General features: G+C 43.3%; 1 protein-coding gene across 5 annotated transcripts in view; it reads left to right on the top strand.

The window, feature by feature from the left end:
- ZNF236 (zinc finger protein 236) overlaps window positions 1-17,441 on the top strand; it is a 104,044-nt gene that overhangs the window by 10,179 nt on the left and 76,424 nt on the right. For all 5 annotated transcript variants that reach the window (XM_038525743.1, XM_038525745.1, XM_038525746.1 and 2 more), the window contains 5 exons: window positions 4,450-4,592; window positions 5,872-6,036; window positions 13,317-13,495; window positions 15,995-16,119; window positions 16,422-16,594. In XM_038525743.1, coding sequence (XP_038381671.1) covers window positions 4,450-4,592; window positions 5,872-6,036; window positions 13,317-13,495; window positions 15,995-16,119; window positions 16,422-16,594 — 785 coding nt within the window. The remainder of the gene's footprint in view (window positions 1-4,449; window positions 4,593-5,871; window positions 6,037-13,316; window positions 13,496-15,994; window positions 16,120-16,421; window positions 16,595-17,441) is intronic.

The raw sequence follows: 17,441 nt of genomic DNA, 5'->3' as shown, positions 1-17,441 counted from the left end.
AGACTACAAGTGGAAATTAGATATGCTGGTCTTGGGAGCTTTAGACAACTGGGTAGAGACCAAAGAGTCATTAGCTTTCATCTTATCTCTGACTATTGAGCAAATGTTTGCTAGGCACTCAGGATATGCCAGGTTTTGTGCAAGGCTTTGGAGATACAGTGACCCAGTAGGAAGGGTTCACAGGCCCACGCACTGCAGAGTTTTACCTGGAAAAGTCCCGGTGTGCTCAGACCTGGACGCTGACCAGTGTGGGAGGAGCAGGAGAAAACAGGAGAAAAGAGAAGAAACTAGAGACCAATAAAAATAATAACAACAACAAAAAGGAGGAGGTATGGTAGCTGAGGTGGGACCCTACTGGAAGTGGGGGTGATAGCTGTCAGACTCTCCAAGGGCCTTTTGGTGGCCTCAGAAAGCATCCTGGTGTCAGGATGGAAAAGTGAGAGAAAACACATCCATGGTTGGAGAGCCTAGCTCTCAGGGACAAGATGTTGGACAAGATGTTGGAAGAAAAGACGGGCCTGCTGAGAGCAGTAGAGATGTCAACCACTTTTTGGAAACTTTTTATTCAAAACAAAAATAAAAATAGATGCAAAGTTTGGCAGTTAGCTCAGTTGGTTTAGAAACAGAACTGGTGTGTCTCATTTTAATATAAAAAATGTCTCAGCAGGATTTATGGAGAGATGAGATCTTCAATGCCTAGTGCTTGAGGGTTTAGGTCAGGAGATGCAAATTGGAAAATCATTGAAATGTTATAAATGCAATAGATTTTGTTGAACTGTCCTATCATAGAGAGGCATTTTGTATAAGAGGTCACTTAGCAGGGCACCCCGCTGGCTCAGTCAGGGCAGCAGGCGATTTGTGAGCTCGAGCCCCACCCTGGGTTAGAGATCACTTAAAATCTTTATAAAACAACAAAGAAGAGATCAATTTAGTTCTTTAGATGGGAGATAAGAACAGACCTTTGCCATTAAGATTTGGCTGACGGGGCTGGTTTGCTGTGTCTGGTGTGGGAAGAGCAATTTGTAGGGTAGCTTGTCTAGTCCCCATTACAGACCAGGCCTGACTACAGCTGTGGCAGGGTGTGGCCACAGAGGGCCAGCTGGGGCATCGGGCGGATGAGCATTAGAGAGATGGCCACGTTCCTAAATCATGGGTGGGTTCTTGTTCTAGTAGTGACAGGAAGCATTATCTTATTTAATCTGTACAACTCTGAGATAGGCTTATTTAATCTGCACAAATCTGAGATGATTTTGGGGCTGGTTGGTAAATAGCTATTATTATGTACTATTGAGAATCTTTATGTAAAGAGTTAAATTGATTTTGAAGCTCATCTTCACATTCTTTCAAGGAAAACAAAGCTGCTCAAACAATTTCTGATCTTTGTGCAATCACTTTGTGTTTACGTTTGATAGTGAATTTGAGTTCTTGGTATCATGAAGGATGAGCAGTTGAAGAGAATGTGGTGACGCCTGTTTGTGTGTGTGTGTGTGTGTGTGTGTGTCAGGTGACTATCCAGGTAAACTGGCTGGAATTAGCCTACTGAGTCTCCCTGTGGTCTTGAAATCTCAGGGTGATCCATCCCCTGCCTCTGGGGGAAGGGGGTGGAGGGCAGGGGGTGGGCCAAAAGACCTACTTGAAAACTCCTGACCTGGATGAACTCTTAGATTTGAGCACTGTTGAATGCATATAGCTCAATGTTTATGATGTGTGTGGGGGTTGGGGGGCTAGAGAATAGCTGTTCTGATTTGGGAGACTTTAGGAATATGTGTTGCCAAAATCTCATGGGACGTTCCTCCAGCTGCCTCTAAAAAATGCAGCTGTCCTCAGGAGGGTTGACCATTAAGAGGCTGCCATTGATTTGGTCATACTTTACCTGAATCCCTAGCCCCCTAAAAAGTCTGGTGGTCTCTGTGGCTGCGGAGCTGCCACCCTTCCCCAACAATGGGCAAATACATGGACATGGGGTATTTGCATGAAGTTTTCACAGGGCTTGTGGATCTCCTGAAGTGTGTTCTAAGGATACATCAATTTCGTCTACCTCTTTCTGAAAAATGCATGCACTGGGGAAAGTTAAATGAGCTTGAAGAGAGATGATAGGCGAAGGGGGTTATCTTACGGCCTTGGACACCATCCAGACAGAAAGCAAAGTGTGCATGAGAGAGCCTGCCTCACCCTGGGAGCCCTGGGACAAAGGCTCGTGCTTTCCCAGTGTAGAGAAAGGGCAGGTTTACAAGTATGTTCTCCCAAAGCAAAGTAAAAGTCTGGAGGTGCTGTCGATTTTAAAATTACACTCAGCGTGGAAACTAAAGCATGTTTTCCCCTTTTATTGCACTTTAATTTAAATTAGGGTTGTTTTAAGTTTGTTTTTGAACCAAATTAATACTGTATTATCACTGGGGGAAGGGGCTTAGTGAAAACATGATTTTATTATGTTTTGAGCTCTTAAAGAGGGAAGTCTTGCTTCTTGAGATAAAAATCTATTTTGGAAAAATCTTAATTCCTAGGCCAAACAATGTCAGTTTTGGTTTTAAATGTGTAGTTACTGATCTCTTATCATTTTACCTATCATTTGTAATTAATTACATCCTTTCTCATTATGGGTAACATTTAAGTAGTTTCAGGTAGAGGCTGTGAACATTGTTTCATTCTACATCCTGAGATAGCCTTTTAATTTTGCTTTTCAGTGAGGAGCGCTCTCATGACTATATTTGGCCATTAGGTAGAAACACTCACTACTGAGCTTTTTTTTTTTTTTTTTTAATTTATGTTTTTTTTAAATTTATTCATGAGAAACAGAGAGAGAGAGAGGGAGGCAGAGAACAGGCAGAGGGAGAAGCAGGCTCCATGCAGGGAGCCCAATGCGGGACTCGATCCCGGGACTCCAGGATCATGCCCTGGACTGAAGGCAGGCGTCAAACCACTGAGCCACCCAGGGATTCCCCCCCGCTACTGAGCTTTTAAAACACAGTTTTCAACAGATATTTTACTTGAGCATTCTCAATCTCTAAACTATTTCTTCCTATAATACAAACTTTCCCAAAGGGGATAATATATCAATTGATGTGGTCCCAACAATTATTGTATTTGGGCCTGGAGAGCATAAAACATTTTGTTGCTAATTTAATGTAGAAGTTTTGAATACATGGTCTTTGAATAGAATGTGGGTATAGTGAAGAATAAATAGAATAAAATTACGTGTATCTTTTCTGTGGTAGACCCATTCTGTTTCTGGATGAAGCTGTTCTGTTGAATTATATTAGTGTTTCTTGAAACTGGAATCGGTTTACTCAAGGATCTGCTGTAAGAATTCTTGAAGGTGTCGCCAGCCTTCTCCATGGCTCTCTACTCCACCTTCTTGGTCTCTGCCACCTCCCATCTGGAGAATTGCTCTATTTTGGCCACTGTCAGGACTGGGGGACTTCTGGCCAAAGCTGGAACTGCAGGCTGTTTTCTCCAAGGAGGGATTTAAGGTCCATTGAGAATTTGGAATGCCCATGTTTACCACATGGACAGTTGAGATATAGGCTTTCTGGAGCTTCCTTGAGGCTTAAAATCAACCCTACTTTACTTCCAAATTTCTACATTTCAGTAATTTATGAGTCAAATTGATACAAAGAATTGTATGTGACATATTATTTCTGGTCTTTGTATCATTAATGTGTGTCATATATTTGTGCCTAAATTATAAGACTTGGAGTTTATTATTTTAAAGAACAGTAGACGTTTAGGACATTTTATTTTCTGAAATTCTTGACAAGTTTTTGTGATTATTACATATTTTTATTTGAAAATACTTTTATGTTTATAGCCATTGACCTGCGTGGGTCTATAGAAGTGCATTGTGAAGCCTAAGGATTGTCCAAAGCACTGCAGACAAAGGTCTTCCTAAACCCTAACCATGTGGGAGAATAGAAGTTTTTCCTCTCTGACTTAATCTCGCACTCCAGCAGTTTTCAGAGGTAGATTGAACTAGTGAATTAGCATTTATGCTTCTACTTGAGTTTTGTTTGCTGAGCGACTTAAGATGAACAGTGTTGAACAGTGTGTGGGTTACTGATGGACTCTCAGAGTGACGTAGGCGAAATGTCTCTGTGATTTCCAGTGACTTTGAAACCATAGTAAGCATGAAGGCAAGGCTAAGTGACGTCGTGGCTTTTGCGTGTCTTTGCGTGAATCTCAACCTCAGGAGTTTAGTTTCACATTTCTAAAGATCAGTTACTAGCGGGTGCGTAGAATTCTGTTGTCCTGTGCCCCAGTCATCCCAACATTTTTTGTTTCTGGCTTAAAAATGTCCATTCGAAAAATTCAAGATATCATTAATTTCTTCTAAATTCTCTTATAAATCTCTGACATAATTTGGTTTCTAAACAATAACCAAATAACTTAGTTTTATTTATGTGATGAGAATAACAACTGGTATTTATTGTCTATACTTATGCAATTTTATAGATGGAGTTTTAACATTGAATGCGGAGAACACTAATTATGCCTATCAAGTTCCAAACTTCCATAAGTGTGAAATCTGTCTGCTATCTTTTCCAAAAGAGTCCCAGTTTCAACGCCACATGAGGGATCACGAGCGAAATGACAAGGTATGTATTCTCAAGAGGGATGTCAGAAATGTGAGCGTTGAAACTGGAGGTATTGTAAAACATCAGCATGTCAAATGAAATTTTTTCTTCTAATTTAGGTCTGTAAATTGTGGGGCATTTTATCTGACATGAACACGTCTCTGGATGTTTTGTGTTCACTTGTAGGCATATTCCTGACCCTTATATTGGTTAATGAGATCAAGTGGAGCTTGTCTAGTCAATCTATGTGTTGTAGCTCTGTATCAGCGGACAAAGGAATTGCCTCAAAACAGGACTTTCAGTAGTTTGGTTTTTGTGTGACTGAATGCAGAATTGGTATATCTCGATGTGTTTTTTCCTCCAGCAAGGAGTGTTATCCTGAAGGGGTTGTGCCTTTTAAAATGGTATTCCAGAAATGTCAGATCTCATTTCAGCAGAGAGTAACACTCTCTTAGAGATTTGAGTCCTCGTTTTCAGGGCCCCGTGTGGGCGAGGTTAAGAGTGTTAGTGTCTTAACGGAATGATCTGCCTGGTAGATAGAAAGTAGCAGTTAAACTACCATTAAAAAATAATCATTGAGTTTTCCTTCCGAGGTTAGGAGAATGGATGCCAGTGAGCTATTTGAAATGGTCAGGAGAATGCCAGGGACCTCTTCTCTAGGGAACAGGATACCACCAACTGGTTTTGCTTTCAGCGTGAATATTCTATATAACGTAGGATAATATATAACATCACCAGTACTGATAACTTGTTTTACCCTCCTAAGTTGAAAATGTGAAAATACTGGCTTGTTGGTATCTTGATATTCAGAGAGAAATACCGGTGGTTATTTTATCTTTCTATAACTAAGGAGAATACCTTTCATCTGGGGAAAATTTTAGACTGTGTTAAGCAACGCTCTTAAAATCTAGTAGAAGTTTTTATGAGTACTGACTTTACTGGGAGCGATTCTATGTAGAGCAGTGGGGTTGGTCAGAAAAGAAGGGAAAAATTCACCCTGGTGAAGCTGAAGTTTTTCATGTTTATTTCCATGGAGACTATATCCTGATACGTTTACATGCAGAGTTTCTCGTTCAGGATGTTTTTTGTACAGATGTGTTGTCGTCCTTATAGTCAATCCTTCAAGAAATTCTGTGAGGAGCTTTGCTGTGTCCATTTTGGATTTATTGACTTTAGGTTCAGAAGAGACTCCAGCAGTTCCTTAGATTGTCTTTAGATTATGGTACTTGTTAATATTTGAATGGCATTTATTGTGGAAAGATTGTGTTTCAGTGGCTTCTTGACTTTTCTCTCCAAATAGCCACATCGATGTGACCAGTGCCCCCAAACATTTAATGTTGAATTCAACCTGACACTTCATAAATGCACCCACAATGGGGAAGATCCTACCTGTCCTGTGTGTAACAAGAAATTCTCCAGAGTGGCTAGTCTCAAAGCGCATATTATGCTACATGAAAAGGAAGAGGTAATTATTTTGGCCTATACTTTGTTGATGGATTTTTAAAATGCATCTAATCCTTGGTCAGGGGGATTTTAGGTATCAACTAGTTTAAAAAGCCTTTCCTATAGATTTCCAGGAGTTAATCATTCAGTGTGCCTTGCCTAATTCTCTAGTTCACTGATAAAACGTTTTATTTTCTGGCCACGTCAGCCCCTTAGGGCAGACGCTTCAATGTGTAGCATATTCAGAAGATCCAGCTATGCCCATGCAGGATTCCTCAGTGGTCAAAGTAAACGTTCTGTTTCTGGAGACAGTAGTATTTCCTCGCTCAGCTTCTGGATCCCCCAACCTGTGGGAATTTGAGAGAAGAGAAGACATTCATGGTGACTCAAAGCAGTTTATACACCAAAGTGAACAATCCTGAAAGGGCCACAGGTGTCTTGGGAGTGCATTGAGGTGAATGGGGTGCGTTGCTGATGTGTGAACCGGAGGCTTCCCATTGCTTCGAGGGGTGTGGGCCTGATTGGAGGTACAAATGACTGTTGCTTCAAAAACATTAATCCCCCCATCCCTGATTATTATTGTGTAGGATTAGGAAAATGCAAAAAGTAAAAAGGAGAAAATAAAAGTCACCTTTAATTCTACTGTTGAGGGATGGTTACAGAAAACTATCTGGTATACTTTCCTCCTGAGACAGGAAAACAAATACAGTATTTAAATTGCATATATTAAAATGGAATTCATACTTTCTATATACGTTTGTCTCTTCTTTTTATATATGTCTTTACTTTTTAATATAAACTAATTTATTTTTATCTTTTTAAAAGTGAATTGTATAAATAATATGTGTTTATTTTGGACAAAATGAGAAACTAAAGATTAACGAGAGTAATAACATTATTAGAAGAAATGAGAATCACAGCATTTGGAGAGAGTGAACACAGAGTCTTTCAGCTTTTTTTTTTTTTTCTTTATGTGCTTTCCATAATAGTTTATGTATTTAAGAATAGTTTAATTTAAAAATATTTATGCTACTGTTTTATAACCTATTGTTTTTCCTTAATATATTTGTAAATATATCTTTCCCCATTTTCACTTACTACATTATGAGTGTTTCTCCATGTCAGCATCTTAAATTATGTTGTGTTCTGCATCTGGATGTAGCATAATGATATGCAATCATTTCTTTTGTTATTTAACATTTAAATTACTTACACTTTGAAAATATTATACATAGTACATCTTTGTATACATCTTTAATTATTTCATTAGGATGGATTCCTATGGTTGAATTTACTGAATTAATACCATTTTTTCAAGTTCTTTGTAGAATGCCACATTATGTTCTAGAAAGCCTGTGCTGCTTTTCACCTTCTGCAGAGTATAGGTCTGCCTTGTTTCAACTCATTGTTTTTTTGTTTTTGCTTTTGTCTTTTTTGGAAAGCAGAAAGTGCCTGTGTTAAAGAGTATACTAAAGGATTCTGGCCCAAGTTGTGCATGTACCCAGTAAGAAATCAGAGTAGAGGAGGGCGTGAAACATGATTTCTAGTTCTGGAAGCAGCTTCTGTGCCCTTAGCCAGGCATTCTGGGCACAGACAGATGTCCTCTGCAGCCTTGAGAGTACAAGCCATCCCTTCTGTGCCTGTTGTCTTCAGTTTCCTGCTCCTTTGCTCTGTGACACCTATGTGCATCGTGGAGCTGTCTTGTGAACAGCACATGGCATTACATTGTGCACACATACGTCACAATCAGCAAGTCTCTCCTGGCAGACACATGATGGTTTTCAGCCTCTGTCTTTACGAACAAAGCTACAGCAAGCAAGCTATTCATTTATGATTCTGGTTCTTGTAACTTGGTTACAGATTCTTCCCAAATCTAAAATTATTATTTTTTAAAACCCCACTGCATCTCCTAGCACAGGTCCACGTGCGGTGCAGCACGCACACATCTCACAGCTCGGGAGTTCACACCAATCCCTCCACCTCCATTCACACCTTACAGGACTGCTTTGCCTCCCACCAGCTCAGGTTCCTGTGTCCTGTGTCCCATCCTCCATCATGGGGGCTTTGGGGACCTGGGCCACAGCAGTGGCACACTCACTCCCTCTTTTGCTCTATCCTGTAATTACCTCTGAAATAGTTTTACAGTAGCCTGGCTCAGCCCGCCCCGCCCCACCCTCCGCCCTGTAAGGAAGCCTACTAAAAATCCTCTAGGATTGAAGTCGATTCAGGGCTTCCTGTTTTAGGCACACCCTTTCCCTTTTCTTCCTGACTGCCCTTCCTCAGGTCCAGTCAGTGTGACCACACGGCCAGCCTAGAAAGCTGGTAGGGGCTGGGGCCGGGCGGGCAGGGAGGGGGGCTTCAGTTTTGAATATGTGGATAGTCACTTCCTATTACAAGTCAAAATGGCACAAACGAGCATCAGAAGAACTGCTGCCCCCATACCCTCTGCCCTGTCCTCCCGGGGTTTCCTGGGGACCTCCACCTTGTGTCATCTTTGTCTTTGCGCTGTTTCTCTGTAATGATAAGCAAATGTTCGAAGGGTACTTGTTTTCCTTTTCTGGTTTACCATTAATGTGAACTTCAGAGTTTCGCCTAGTTAAAAATCATCTGGTACTTTTATTTTGACTGAATTAAATGTTTAGATTGTTACAGGGGAAAAGTGAACATGTTGACAGTGTTGAATCAGTCTGGGCTGGGACAGCCAACAGGGTCACCCGGGGTGGGTGAGGATGGCTGTGGCACCCAGGGTACGGCCGTTCCCTTGTCCCCTCATGGCCACCCATGTACCTCATGGCACCTCTTCTTCGGGGCTGTCTTCTAAGATCGACTATGACTTTCTCTGGGATGGGGAATGGGAGTCACTAATTTATCATTTCCAGGTGTTTAGTTTCTTGGACATTAGTTTCAGAATCTTCCCTGCGATGTACTTTCTCTTGCACACCCTTTGCCCATGTTCTTTCCCACATTGTTCCTCCAAGTGGGGCTCACCACCTGCCCCTCTGAGGATGATCTGCTCTTTAACTCTTTGCTGCTGTCAGTTTGTTGTCAATTTAAGCTGTGCTCTGACGTCCTGTCCTGGAAGCCACATGTGCGGGCAGCTGGCCTCACCTGACCCTCGGTGTCACCGCTGAGACCTCAGCTGTCTGTGCCTTTCGCTGCCCTGCTTGTGAGGAGGTCAGCGTCCCATCATCTCTCACTTCTGGTTTTTTCCCTAAAAAGGTCTTTGAGAAACACGTACTTCCTGGGAGGAGGATTAGACTTTACTTCCTAGTACTGTTGCTCTCCTGTCTTTTGATTCTCTTGGAGCAGGACAGATCATGCGTCTCTGCGGTGAATGATTGTGGCGGAGGGGCGAGTAGTTGCAGGGGCTCCGGCAGGGCCTGCAGCAACGGCGGGGCAGTGTAGACGCGTGCGGCCCGGAGGGGGCTATTGGAAGCTGGGGCGGGATCCTCTGTAACCAACATGGGCATCCTGGGCCAGGCAGGGGCTTGTGACTAGGGCTTCTTGAGGGGCACAGGAGACAGGGCTAGGCTGGGCTTGGTTCAGGTGCGGGTGTGTTGGCCGTGGGTGTGTCGGCCGTGGGTGTGTTGGCCGTGCGCATGAAAACGAGGGCTCTCTTACCGTACCTGGTTGTGGTGGGGTCCAGGCTCACAGTGGCCCTCTGTCACCTGGCCGGCCTTGTGCAGTGCAGAGCCAGGGGGCTCCTGTGCCCTCTGAGATGTCCGGGACTCCGCCTGCCCCTCCTAGGTCACCTCCCATGGCTCGAGGATAGGGGGTGGAAGGGGCATGCAGGGGGCTGGAGCACTTAGGCTGGGAAGTCCAGCTTGTGGCCGGATGCCATATGCTCAGTGAGGAAGTGTCACCCTGTAAGATACTGGAACGCTGTTATCAATCTTGCCCACAGATGTTAAAAATCATACATCTTTGGCCACCTTTTTCTGTTTGGTGTGTTTATATTCCTCAGTGACTTGAAGTGAATCTGATATGTTAGGACAGGAAGAAGTCAATAGCCTGTAAGAGTCCAGCTAACATGAAGGAGCCTTATCTGCACCCCCCCCCCCCCAACTGCCACTGTGTAGTGAGGACATAACCCTGAAGGAGCAGGAAGGAGATAGGTCACTCAGGGGCTTTGGGGCCGGGCAGCAGCGTGGCAGTGAATTCTGGGGCATTTCTCCCTCCCACACTCCTGGATGGGTTGCTGGACAAGCCTCTAGCCTTCTGCCAATAGTCACAGACAAAACGCTTCAAGAAAACCTGGTTCCCCTTTGCCAAAACTGGCAAGAGGGTGGTTTACCGACAAAATCTTTTTGATGATGCTCCCACCAATCCCCAACTGCAAAGCTGCAAGTGATCCTCTTCCAGCCCATGGTGTCCCTTGTTCCTCAGAAACAGATGGCCTTCTGATCCTATGACTGCCTGGGATTAGGGAGGGGGCTAATCTTGCATCCCTCTCCTGGCAGAAGGGTGACACCCAGGTCCCCCACCCATTGGTGTTAGCAGAGCCGTGCTGGAAGCTGACCTCTCCTACTTTGCCTGGCAGCAGCAGGCAGGGTCCTGATTCTCTGAGTGTCAATGGGTCAGGGTGGAGTTGAGCCTCACTGCCCCTGGCAGCAGTGACGTTAACCAGGTGATGCCAGATGGCCTAGTCCATGCTGTGCTTTCCACCCTTGGGGTCAGTGGGGCGCTGCAGGGTGACCTCCATCCCTGACGTTGTCCCATGCTGCGTCCAGGCAGAGTGACTGGCTGCTAAAACAGACCTAGAGCCTCACAGTATAACACCCAGAATGTCCAGGATATGGTTGAGAATCACTCAGCAGACCAAGAGCCACGATAGTTCCAACTCTAACAGGAAAAGACGGCAGATTCCTACATGGAACAGACCCCGATGTCAGAATTATTGGGCAAGGATTTTAAAGCAGTCATCCTAAAATTGCCTTGTGAGTTTTTTTTGAAACAAATGAAAAAACGAATAGAGAAAAAAGGGAAATTAGAGTGAAAGATGCAGTGACTATAAAGACCTCAGTTGAAGGGCTTGGCAGTGGGATGGGGAACCCAGAGGCCCCCAAGGAAGCCCAGGGCAGGGAGCCAGTGCTGGCATCTAGAGGGTGTGAGTGAAGGTCCAGGAGATGGGGCTGCAGGGAAGGATCAGGCCGTGGCCCTGGGGTGGGGGGCTCAGGGCAGCAAGTATGTTTCATGTTTTGTACTCTGACCTGTAAAAATTAGATCTTCAGCAGGGTGGAGGCTGATCTGAATGCTGTGCTTGCCACTCGTCCATGACGAATTACCCAGAAGGGTCTGTTTCTAGGGGAGAAAGTGGTCACTGTAGGCTTGAGGAATGACGGTAGCTCTGAACATGGAGGATGCCAGACGCGGCATGTCCCTTAGTGGCCCTTGGTCCTCAGTCCTCGAGGTAGCAGGGGTGTGGGCTCCTTGCTGGGGTTTTCTCGCAGTTGCCGGGGGCAGGGGGGAAGGCTGTCCTGGTGCCCCGGGCTTTCGAGGTGTGAAGTGGAGACGCCGAAGACACTCGCCACTCTGTGCTGCACTTTGCCTGCAGCCCCAGGGCTCCTGCCCACGATGGAAGTGGCGTGAACAGGGCTTTCATTCAGAATCCTGACAAGTGTAGGTAGCTTCTGAAATAGACCAATCCCATCACTTGGCAAAAAAGTAAGGAGAGGATGAGTCTGCGCCAGAGCAGTAGATGAGTGGGGTGAGGACGGGGCAGGGCAGGGGAGCTACATTTTACTTCCCAGTTACAGGGTGGGGCACCAGTTATGGGGGTCCTTGGTGGAAATGACAGTTTTGCCCTACACATTTGGGAGTGATTTTTAATTTTTTTTAAAAGGATGCACCAGATTATGTTAGGTATTTTTTTTTTCTTTTTGACAGTTTCCCAAAAAGAATTTTATCATCAAGATGCTGACAATTTAGTAGTTCATTATTTCCTTAAATTATATAATAATACTAACAAGTTATTTAAGTGGAAGTCTTTATGGAATTGCTCAACATACTCCATTCAGCTAGTCTTTTTCTGCCAGGGATGCTCTTGGTATTGATGAAATAGTCATTTTAGTGGGGCATACTCACACTGACTGGACTGTTGTGTATGGGAATGAAAAGAAAGCCTGATGGACTCAATAACTTTTACTATGTGAATATTTTGATATATTTTCAAATTAAAATAAAATTGATTTTTACCCGTTTTTGTTTTTGTTTTGCTATTTGGAAATAACAGTTTATGCTCATTGACAGATTACACTCATTTTTTCTCCGTGTTTGGACACTTTATTTTGAAGATCTTTTAAAAAATTGTGTGCTGGACTCTGAATGAATCTGCTAATCACACTTTGTGGTCAGGCAGCAGTTCCTATTGAGGAGAGTCCCTGAATTCTCCCTCTGTGCCATGCTCTCTGTTGTGCATCCTGCATGGATCATCTTGTTTAACTTCCTAATAACCCTGTGAGGGCAGATGCTACTGGCATCCCCGTGTCACAGACTTAGGGTGGTTAACACCCAAGTGCTATAGCTGGTGGGGAACTACCCAACTCTAGAACATATGGGCCCATGTTGCCCAATTGACAGAGGGGTCATTTAAAATTTATAGTAGCCATACTAAAAAAGTAAAAACCCAAACACAACAGATTAAATAAGTTTTATTTTACTATGTCTTATTTTGAAAATACATCCAAAATATTATTCATATTAAATGTTATTGAGCTGTTCTATTGCTTTTTGCAGAAGTGTTTGAAATCCCGGGTGTATTTTACACTTCTTTCACGGCGCTGTTCAAATACACCTGTTTCCAGTGCCGAGCAAGCTGTGTCTGGACAGAGTCCCAGAGTTCTCTGTGAGAGGCTGCCTGTAAAACAGATTGAAACAATGATAAGTGTTTCCATTTAAAAATTTATCGGCTGTCATTTTGTTTTAAGGGAGTCTATTAAACTGTAATCTTCATTTGAATTCTGTTCCTGACCCTTCTGTGGTGGTGAAGTCATTCTGCTTCTCTAACATTTGCACAGCACAGATGTATGAAATGGCAGGTGCGCAGCAGCCAGTTAGAGAGCTCACTTTGCCCAGAAATGGCATTGTTCTCTCACCTGTTTCCATGCCTGTCTTTTTCTTCCAATGGAGATGATTTTTATATATTCATATTTGGACAGATTGACACAGTTTTTGAGAGTGAAAATAGTGTTTGTTCTAGAGGAAAGAGTAGTTTGTGTATTGATCATTTCCAGTACCAGTTGTTGTAAGAAGTCATGGTCTTGAAACATTTACTCTACTCACGGATGGCCTTTGCTTTTGCAGAATCTCATCTGCTCTGAGTGTGGGGATGAGTTCACTCTGCAGAGCCAGTTGGCCATACACATGGAAGAGCACCGCCAGGAGCTGGCCGGGAACCGGGTTCACACCTGCAAGGCCTGTAGGAAGGAGTTTGAGACATCCTCACAGCTGAAGGAGCACATGAAGACTCATTACAAAATTAGGTATGAGCCTTTGCTTGGGCTTGGTAGAAAAAAAGACATCTATATGATATATTAAAGATTGGTGTAGTTTGCTGGGTTTAGTTAAAAATACTGTCTACTTTAGAAACGGCTACACAGATGCTAATCTTGTCGTGGTGTCAGGATATCCTAAAACGTGTAGTCATGTCTCCGGTAAGAAAGATAAGCTGAAAAATTTTTAAATAGGCATCAGGCTGCATGAGCAGAAATTTTTAGCTAGTATTATAGTGTTAAAAGTTGCAGAACAAGGTATTGGCAAAACGTTTTTATAGCAAAGTGACAAGGTGTATAAAGTAGATCTGCAAAGGCCAGGTCAGCACTCTTTTGAACGGATTAGTTTATTTATACTACCTGTTTAGAACTTACATGTTCCTGACACGGTGCTTGGTGTGTATATTAATATATGTCCGTAAGACTTTATTTAATCATGACTAGCAGCCCTACCAGACCAGGATACTTTAATGTCCCCACTTGGTGAATGAGAAGCCCTAGAGTATAAGTTACTTTCCCATGGTTTTACAGCTCAAAGATTTCAAGCGTCAAGGATTTAAACCCTAATAACTGCCTGGTTTTATTTTTTATTTTTTTACTGCCCAGTTTTAGAGCTCATAATAGTAGCAACTATGACTGTACTTAAATGCATACATGCATTTATTTCTAGTAAAACTTAACATGTCTTTCAAGGTTTCATATTTGGTTTATTCCTAATTGTATCTTTTTATTGAATTTTCATTTTCTTAGCAAAATGAAATACAAAGCACCCTCTGGCCCCTTGTGCTCTGGTTAGCTGATGGCCATGCTCAGTTGTCACACTCGAGCTGATTTCGCCAACACACTGTAAAAGCCAGTATCAGTTTTCTTTAACTGCTCTTACCAGTTTGGCTCTCCGCCATTCCAAGCTCTGAAGTTTAGGAATTATGTGTGCTTTTAAAGAACAACTACGACCACCACAAAAGTGTGTGAAGGCTCTGTAGGATTTATTTATCCTCTTAGGCGCTGTGTTTTAGAAGCATGGACCACAGCCCCCACAGGGCCAGTGCTCCCTTACCCTTCCTATGCCCCCCACTTTGCCTGTTTTTGGCTAATTGTGCCCATCAAAGACGTCACTGCTTCAGTGATTTTTAAACTCCCAGACCAGACTGCCTGTGCTCTATCACACTAGATTTTTATTTTGATGAAGTTTTAACTCAGGCAATTTTGATGTGTCTCCAAGGGTTTTGGAGAGGTGATGAATGATGTCTAGGCAGCCAGCATGCCCTTGGCCACATTGGCTTCTGGCTCTTCTGGGATGTAGGGATGGGCCAGCCAGTCAGCCTCATCCTCATGGAGTGCTCATTTATTAGGGAGATAGTCAGTGAGACAGTTTCAGACAGTGCTTGTGTGGAGAAGGAAATAAAACTGGGTTGCTCTGGGGCAGTGCTGGAAGGGTGGGCAGGTTGGCGAGTGGACTGTTTTAGGCAGGCCATGCTGAGGAGGGGAGGATGTTTGAAGTGAGGAGGGCACTGCCAGTCCTGAGAAGGGTATTGCAGCAGATGGGAGAGCAGTTGCCCCAATTCAGCTGCGGTGAGTTTTCTCTGCATTTGAAAACAGAGAAAGGCTGGTGCTTGGGAGCCACTGTGGAGGTTTGAAGGAGGTGGGGCCCGGGGGTTAAGGGCCTCCGAGGCCATCCTGGGAATGAGGATTTTATCCCAAAGGTAGTGGGAAGCCTGCCCCAACTTAACTGTGGCATGGCTGCTGGGGGTGGGGTGCAAGGATACCAGTGAATCCTCATGTGGAAAGAGGACACTTCTCAGATGGTGGTCTGATGACTGGACTGTGGAGAGGCCTAAGCATCTTTGCAGGTATTTTGAGTGAAACCAGTAACTTTTGGAGATGGGCTTGAAGTCAGGGGTGAGAGAGAGCAAGAATCTGGGGCGACTCCTCAGGATTGACTTTGCCCAGATGGGAGCTGCTATGTCCTGCCTGGGAGCACAGCAGGTGGATGAGCAGAATCCTGTTCAGTTCGTACTAGCTTGCAGCTGCCAGGTAGCTGAGCGCAGAGATGTCAGGTGGACAGGGAGTTGTCTAGGGCTGTGTCTGGGTTGCTGGAGGGAGAACTTTGGGATCAGCAGCCTGTGGATGGTGTTGTAAGGAAGGAGCCTGGAGAATGAAGCAAGACTCAGCAGTGCAGGGATCATACCCACACATGTCTGTATGTCTGACCACTGCAGGTAGAGCTATGTCCAGAAGGGACGGTCTGACCTCTCCCCACCAAGAAAACAAAGCAAAACTAAGTTTATCTTTTCATCAGATAGGTAAAATGAATTTTATGGTAATGAACACACAGAACAACTGCATGTTTGTGGAGACACACTTAAATGTGATTTCTCACTGAAGCATGTTCTGACCACTGGTCAGCCACACTCGCTGGTATTGTTTTAATCTTGAAATTGCGATACAGAGGAGATGACTTCATGAATATTTCCCCCTGTGTTATCCTAGGGTATCAAGTACAAGGTCTTATAATCGGAACATCGACAGGAGTGGATTCACATATTCATGCCCACACTGTGGAAAGACATTTCAGAAGCCAAGTCAGCTAACTCGGCACATTAGGATACACACAGGTAGGAAATACACTCACTTTTGGGTGATTCAGGATATGGCTCAAAGGGAAAGACGGGACGTGTGCCTTAGCACTAGCTAGACCTGGATGGCAACGTTGGCTTTTCTGTCCTTTGTGTGGCCTTGGTCCTAACTTTGAGATTTTGAGTAGACAGTGGGATGTACGAGTCTACAGTACAGGCGGTGCTCTGTCTGGACAGATAGGTTTGGGGTCTCGAGTTTGGGGGTAATGCATTTCTCTTTTAATTCATCAGATGCTCATACAATGTGGAATTACATTTTGATCATTTTTTTCCCTCTCTAGGTGAAAGGCCGTTTAAATGTACTGAATGTGGGAAAGCTTTTAACCAGAAGGGGGCACTGCAAACTCACATGATTAAACATACAGGTGAAAAACCCCACGCCTGTGCCTTTTGTCCTGCTGCCTTTTCACAAAAAGGGAACCTGCAGTCACATGTGCAGAGAGTTCACTCAGAGGTAAACATGGCACTTGGGTGTGTGTGGTCCTCACAGGTTTTAGTGGATGGCTCTGGAGGGAAAGAGTCAGCCTGAGAAATCACTGTCTACTTTCAAAATGCAGATTTAGAATTTGTACAGAGCAGACTTTGTTTTAAACAAACAAGCAAGCAAATACATATATATATATAGAGAGAGAGAGAAAGAGAGAGAGAAACAGATCTGTATGTGGAAACGTTTTGGCTTATATATTGCAGAAATATAAAATTATTTTTTCGTGTCTTATGGACGCTGTTACAGCTTTGATGAATAAATGTGTGAAACTAATTATACCTTTATTAGTTATGATCCATTGATCCCATTGTTAACATACTTCATCCCTTTAGCAAATTTGAAACACAGATACTATCAAGTGTAAAAAATTGAAAGAGAAAAAATAAATTGAGAGAACAAAGTATTTTTCCTATTCCTATTATTATTGCTAGACTCACATGTGGCCTTGTCCATGTTTTACCAGCCAGAGCCCTGGTCTGTTTTTCTCTGTGTTAATTATTTCAGTGACACTCATGTTCACCATTTCTTGTGTCTGCAGATCATACTGATTTATAAAGCCTCTGGAAGTGTGTCTTGTAAGCAGGTTATCCTTTGCTCCTACTTACTGTTATGATTTGGTGTTTTATTTATAGTCTAATTATAGAATATAAATAAACATCTAAGTGACAGACACTTTTATCACGGATCATTTTCTTTTATGTAACTGTTTTGCAGAATGAAGACTCATTTTTTAAAAGCAAATGTGTATTTTTAAATGTTTTTAATGCATTTAAATAATGCCTTCAGTATTACTGAAATAAAAAGATCATACATA

This window comes from Canis lupus, chromosome 1 (genome assembly GCF_011100685.1).
Source record: "Canis lupus familiaris isolate Mischka breed German Shepherd chromosome 1, alternate assembly UU_Cfam_GSD_1.0, whole genome shotgun sequence".
Classification (NCBI taxonomy): Eukaryota; Metazoa; Chordata; class Mammalia; order Carnivora; family Canidae; genus Canis; species Canis lupus.
Note: the sequence above shows the minus strand (reverse complement) of the source record. Positions and strands in the feature narration are given on the sequence as shown.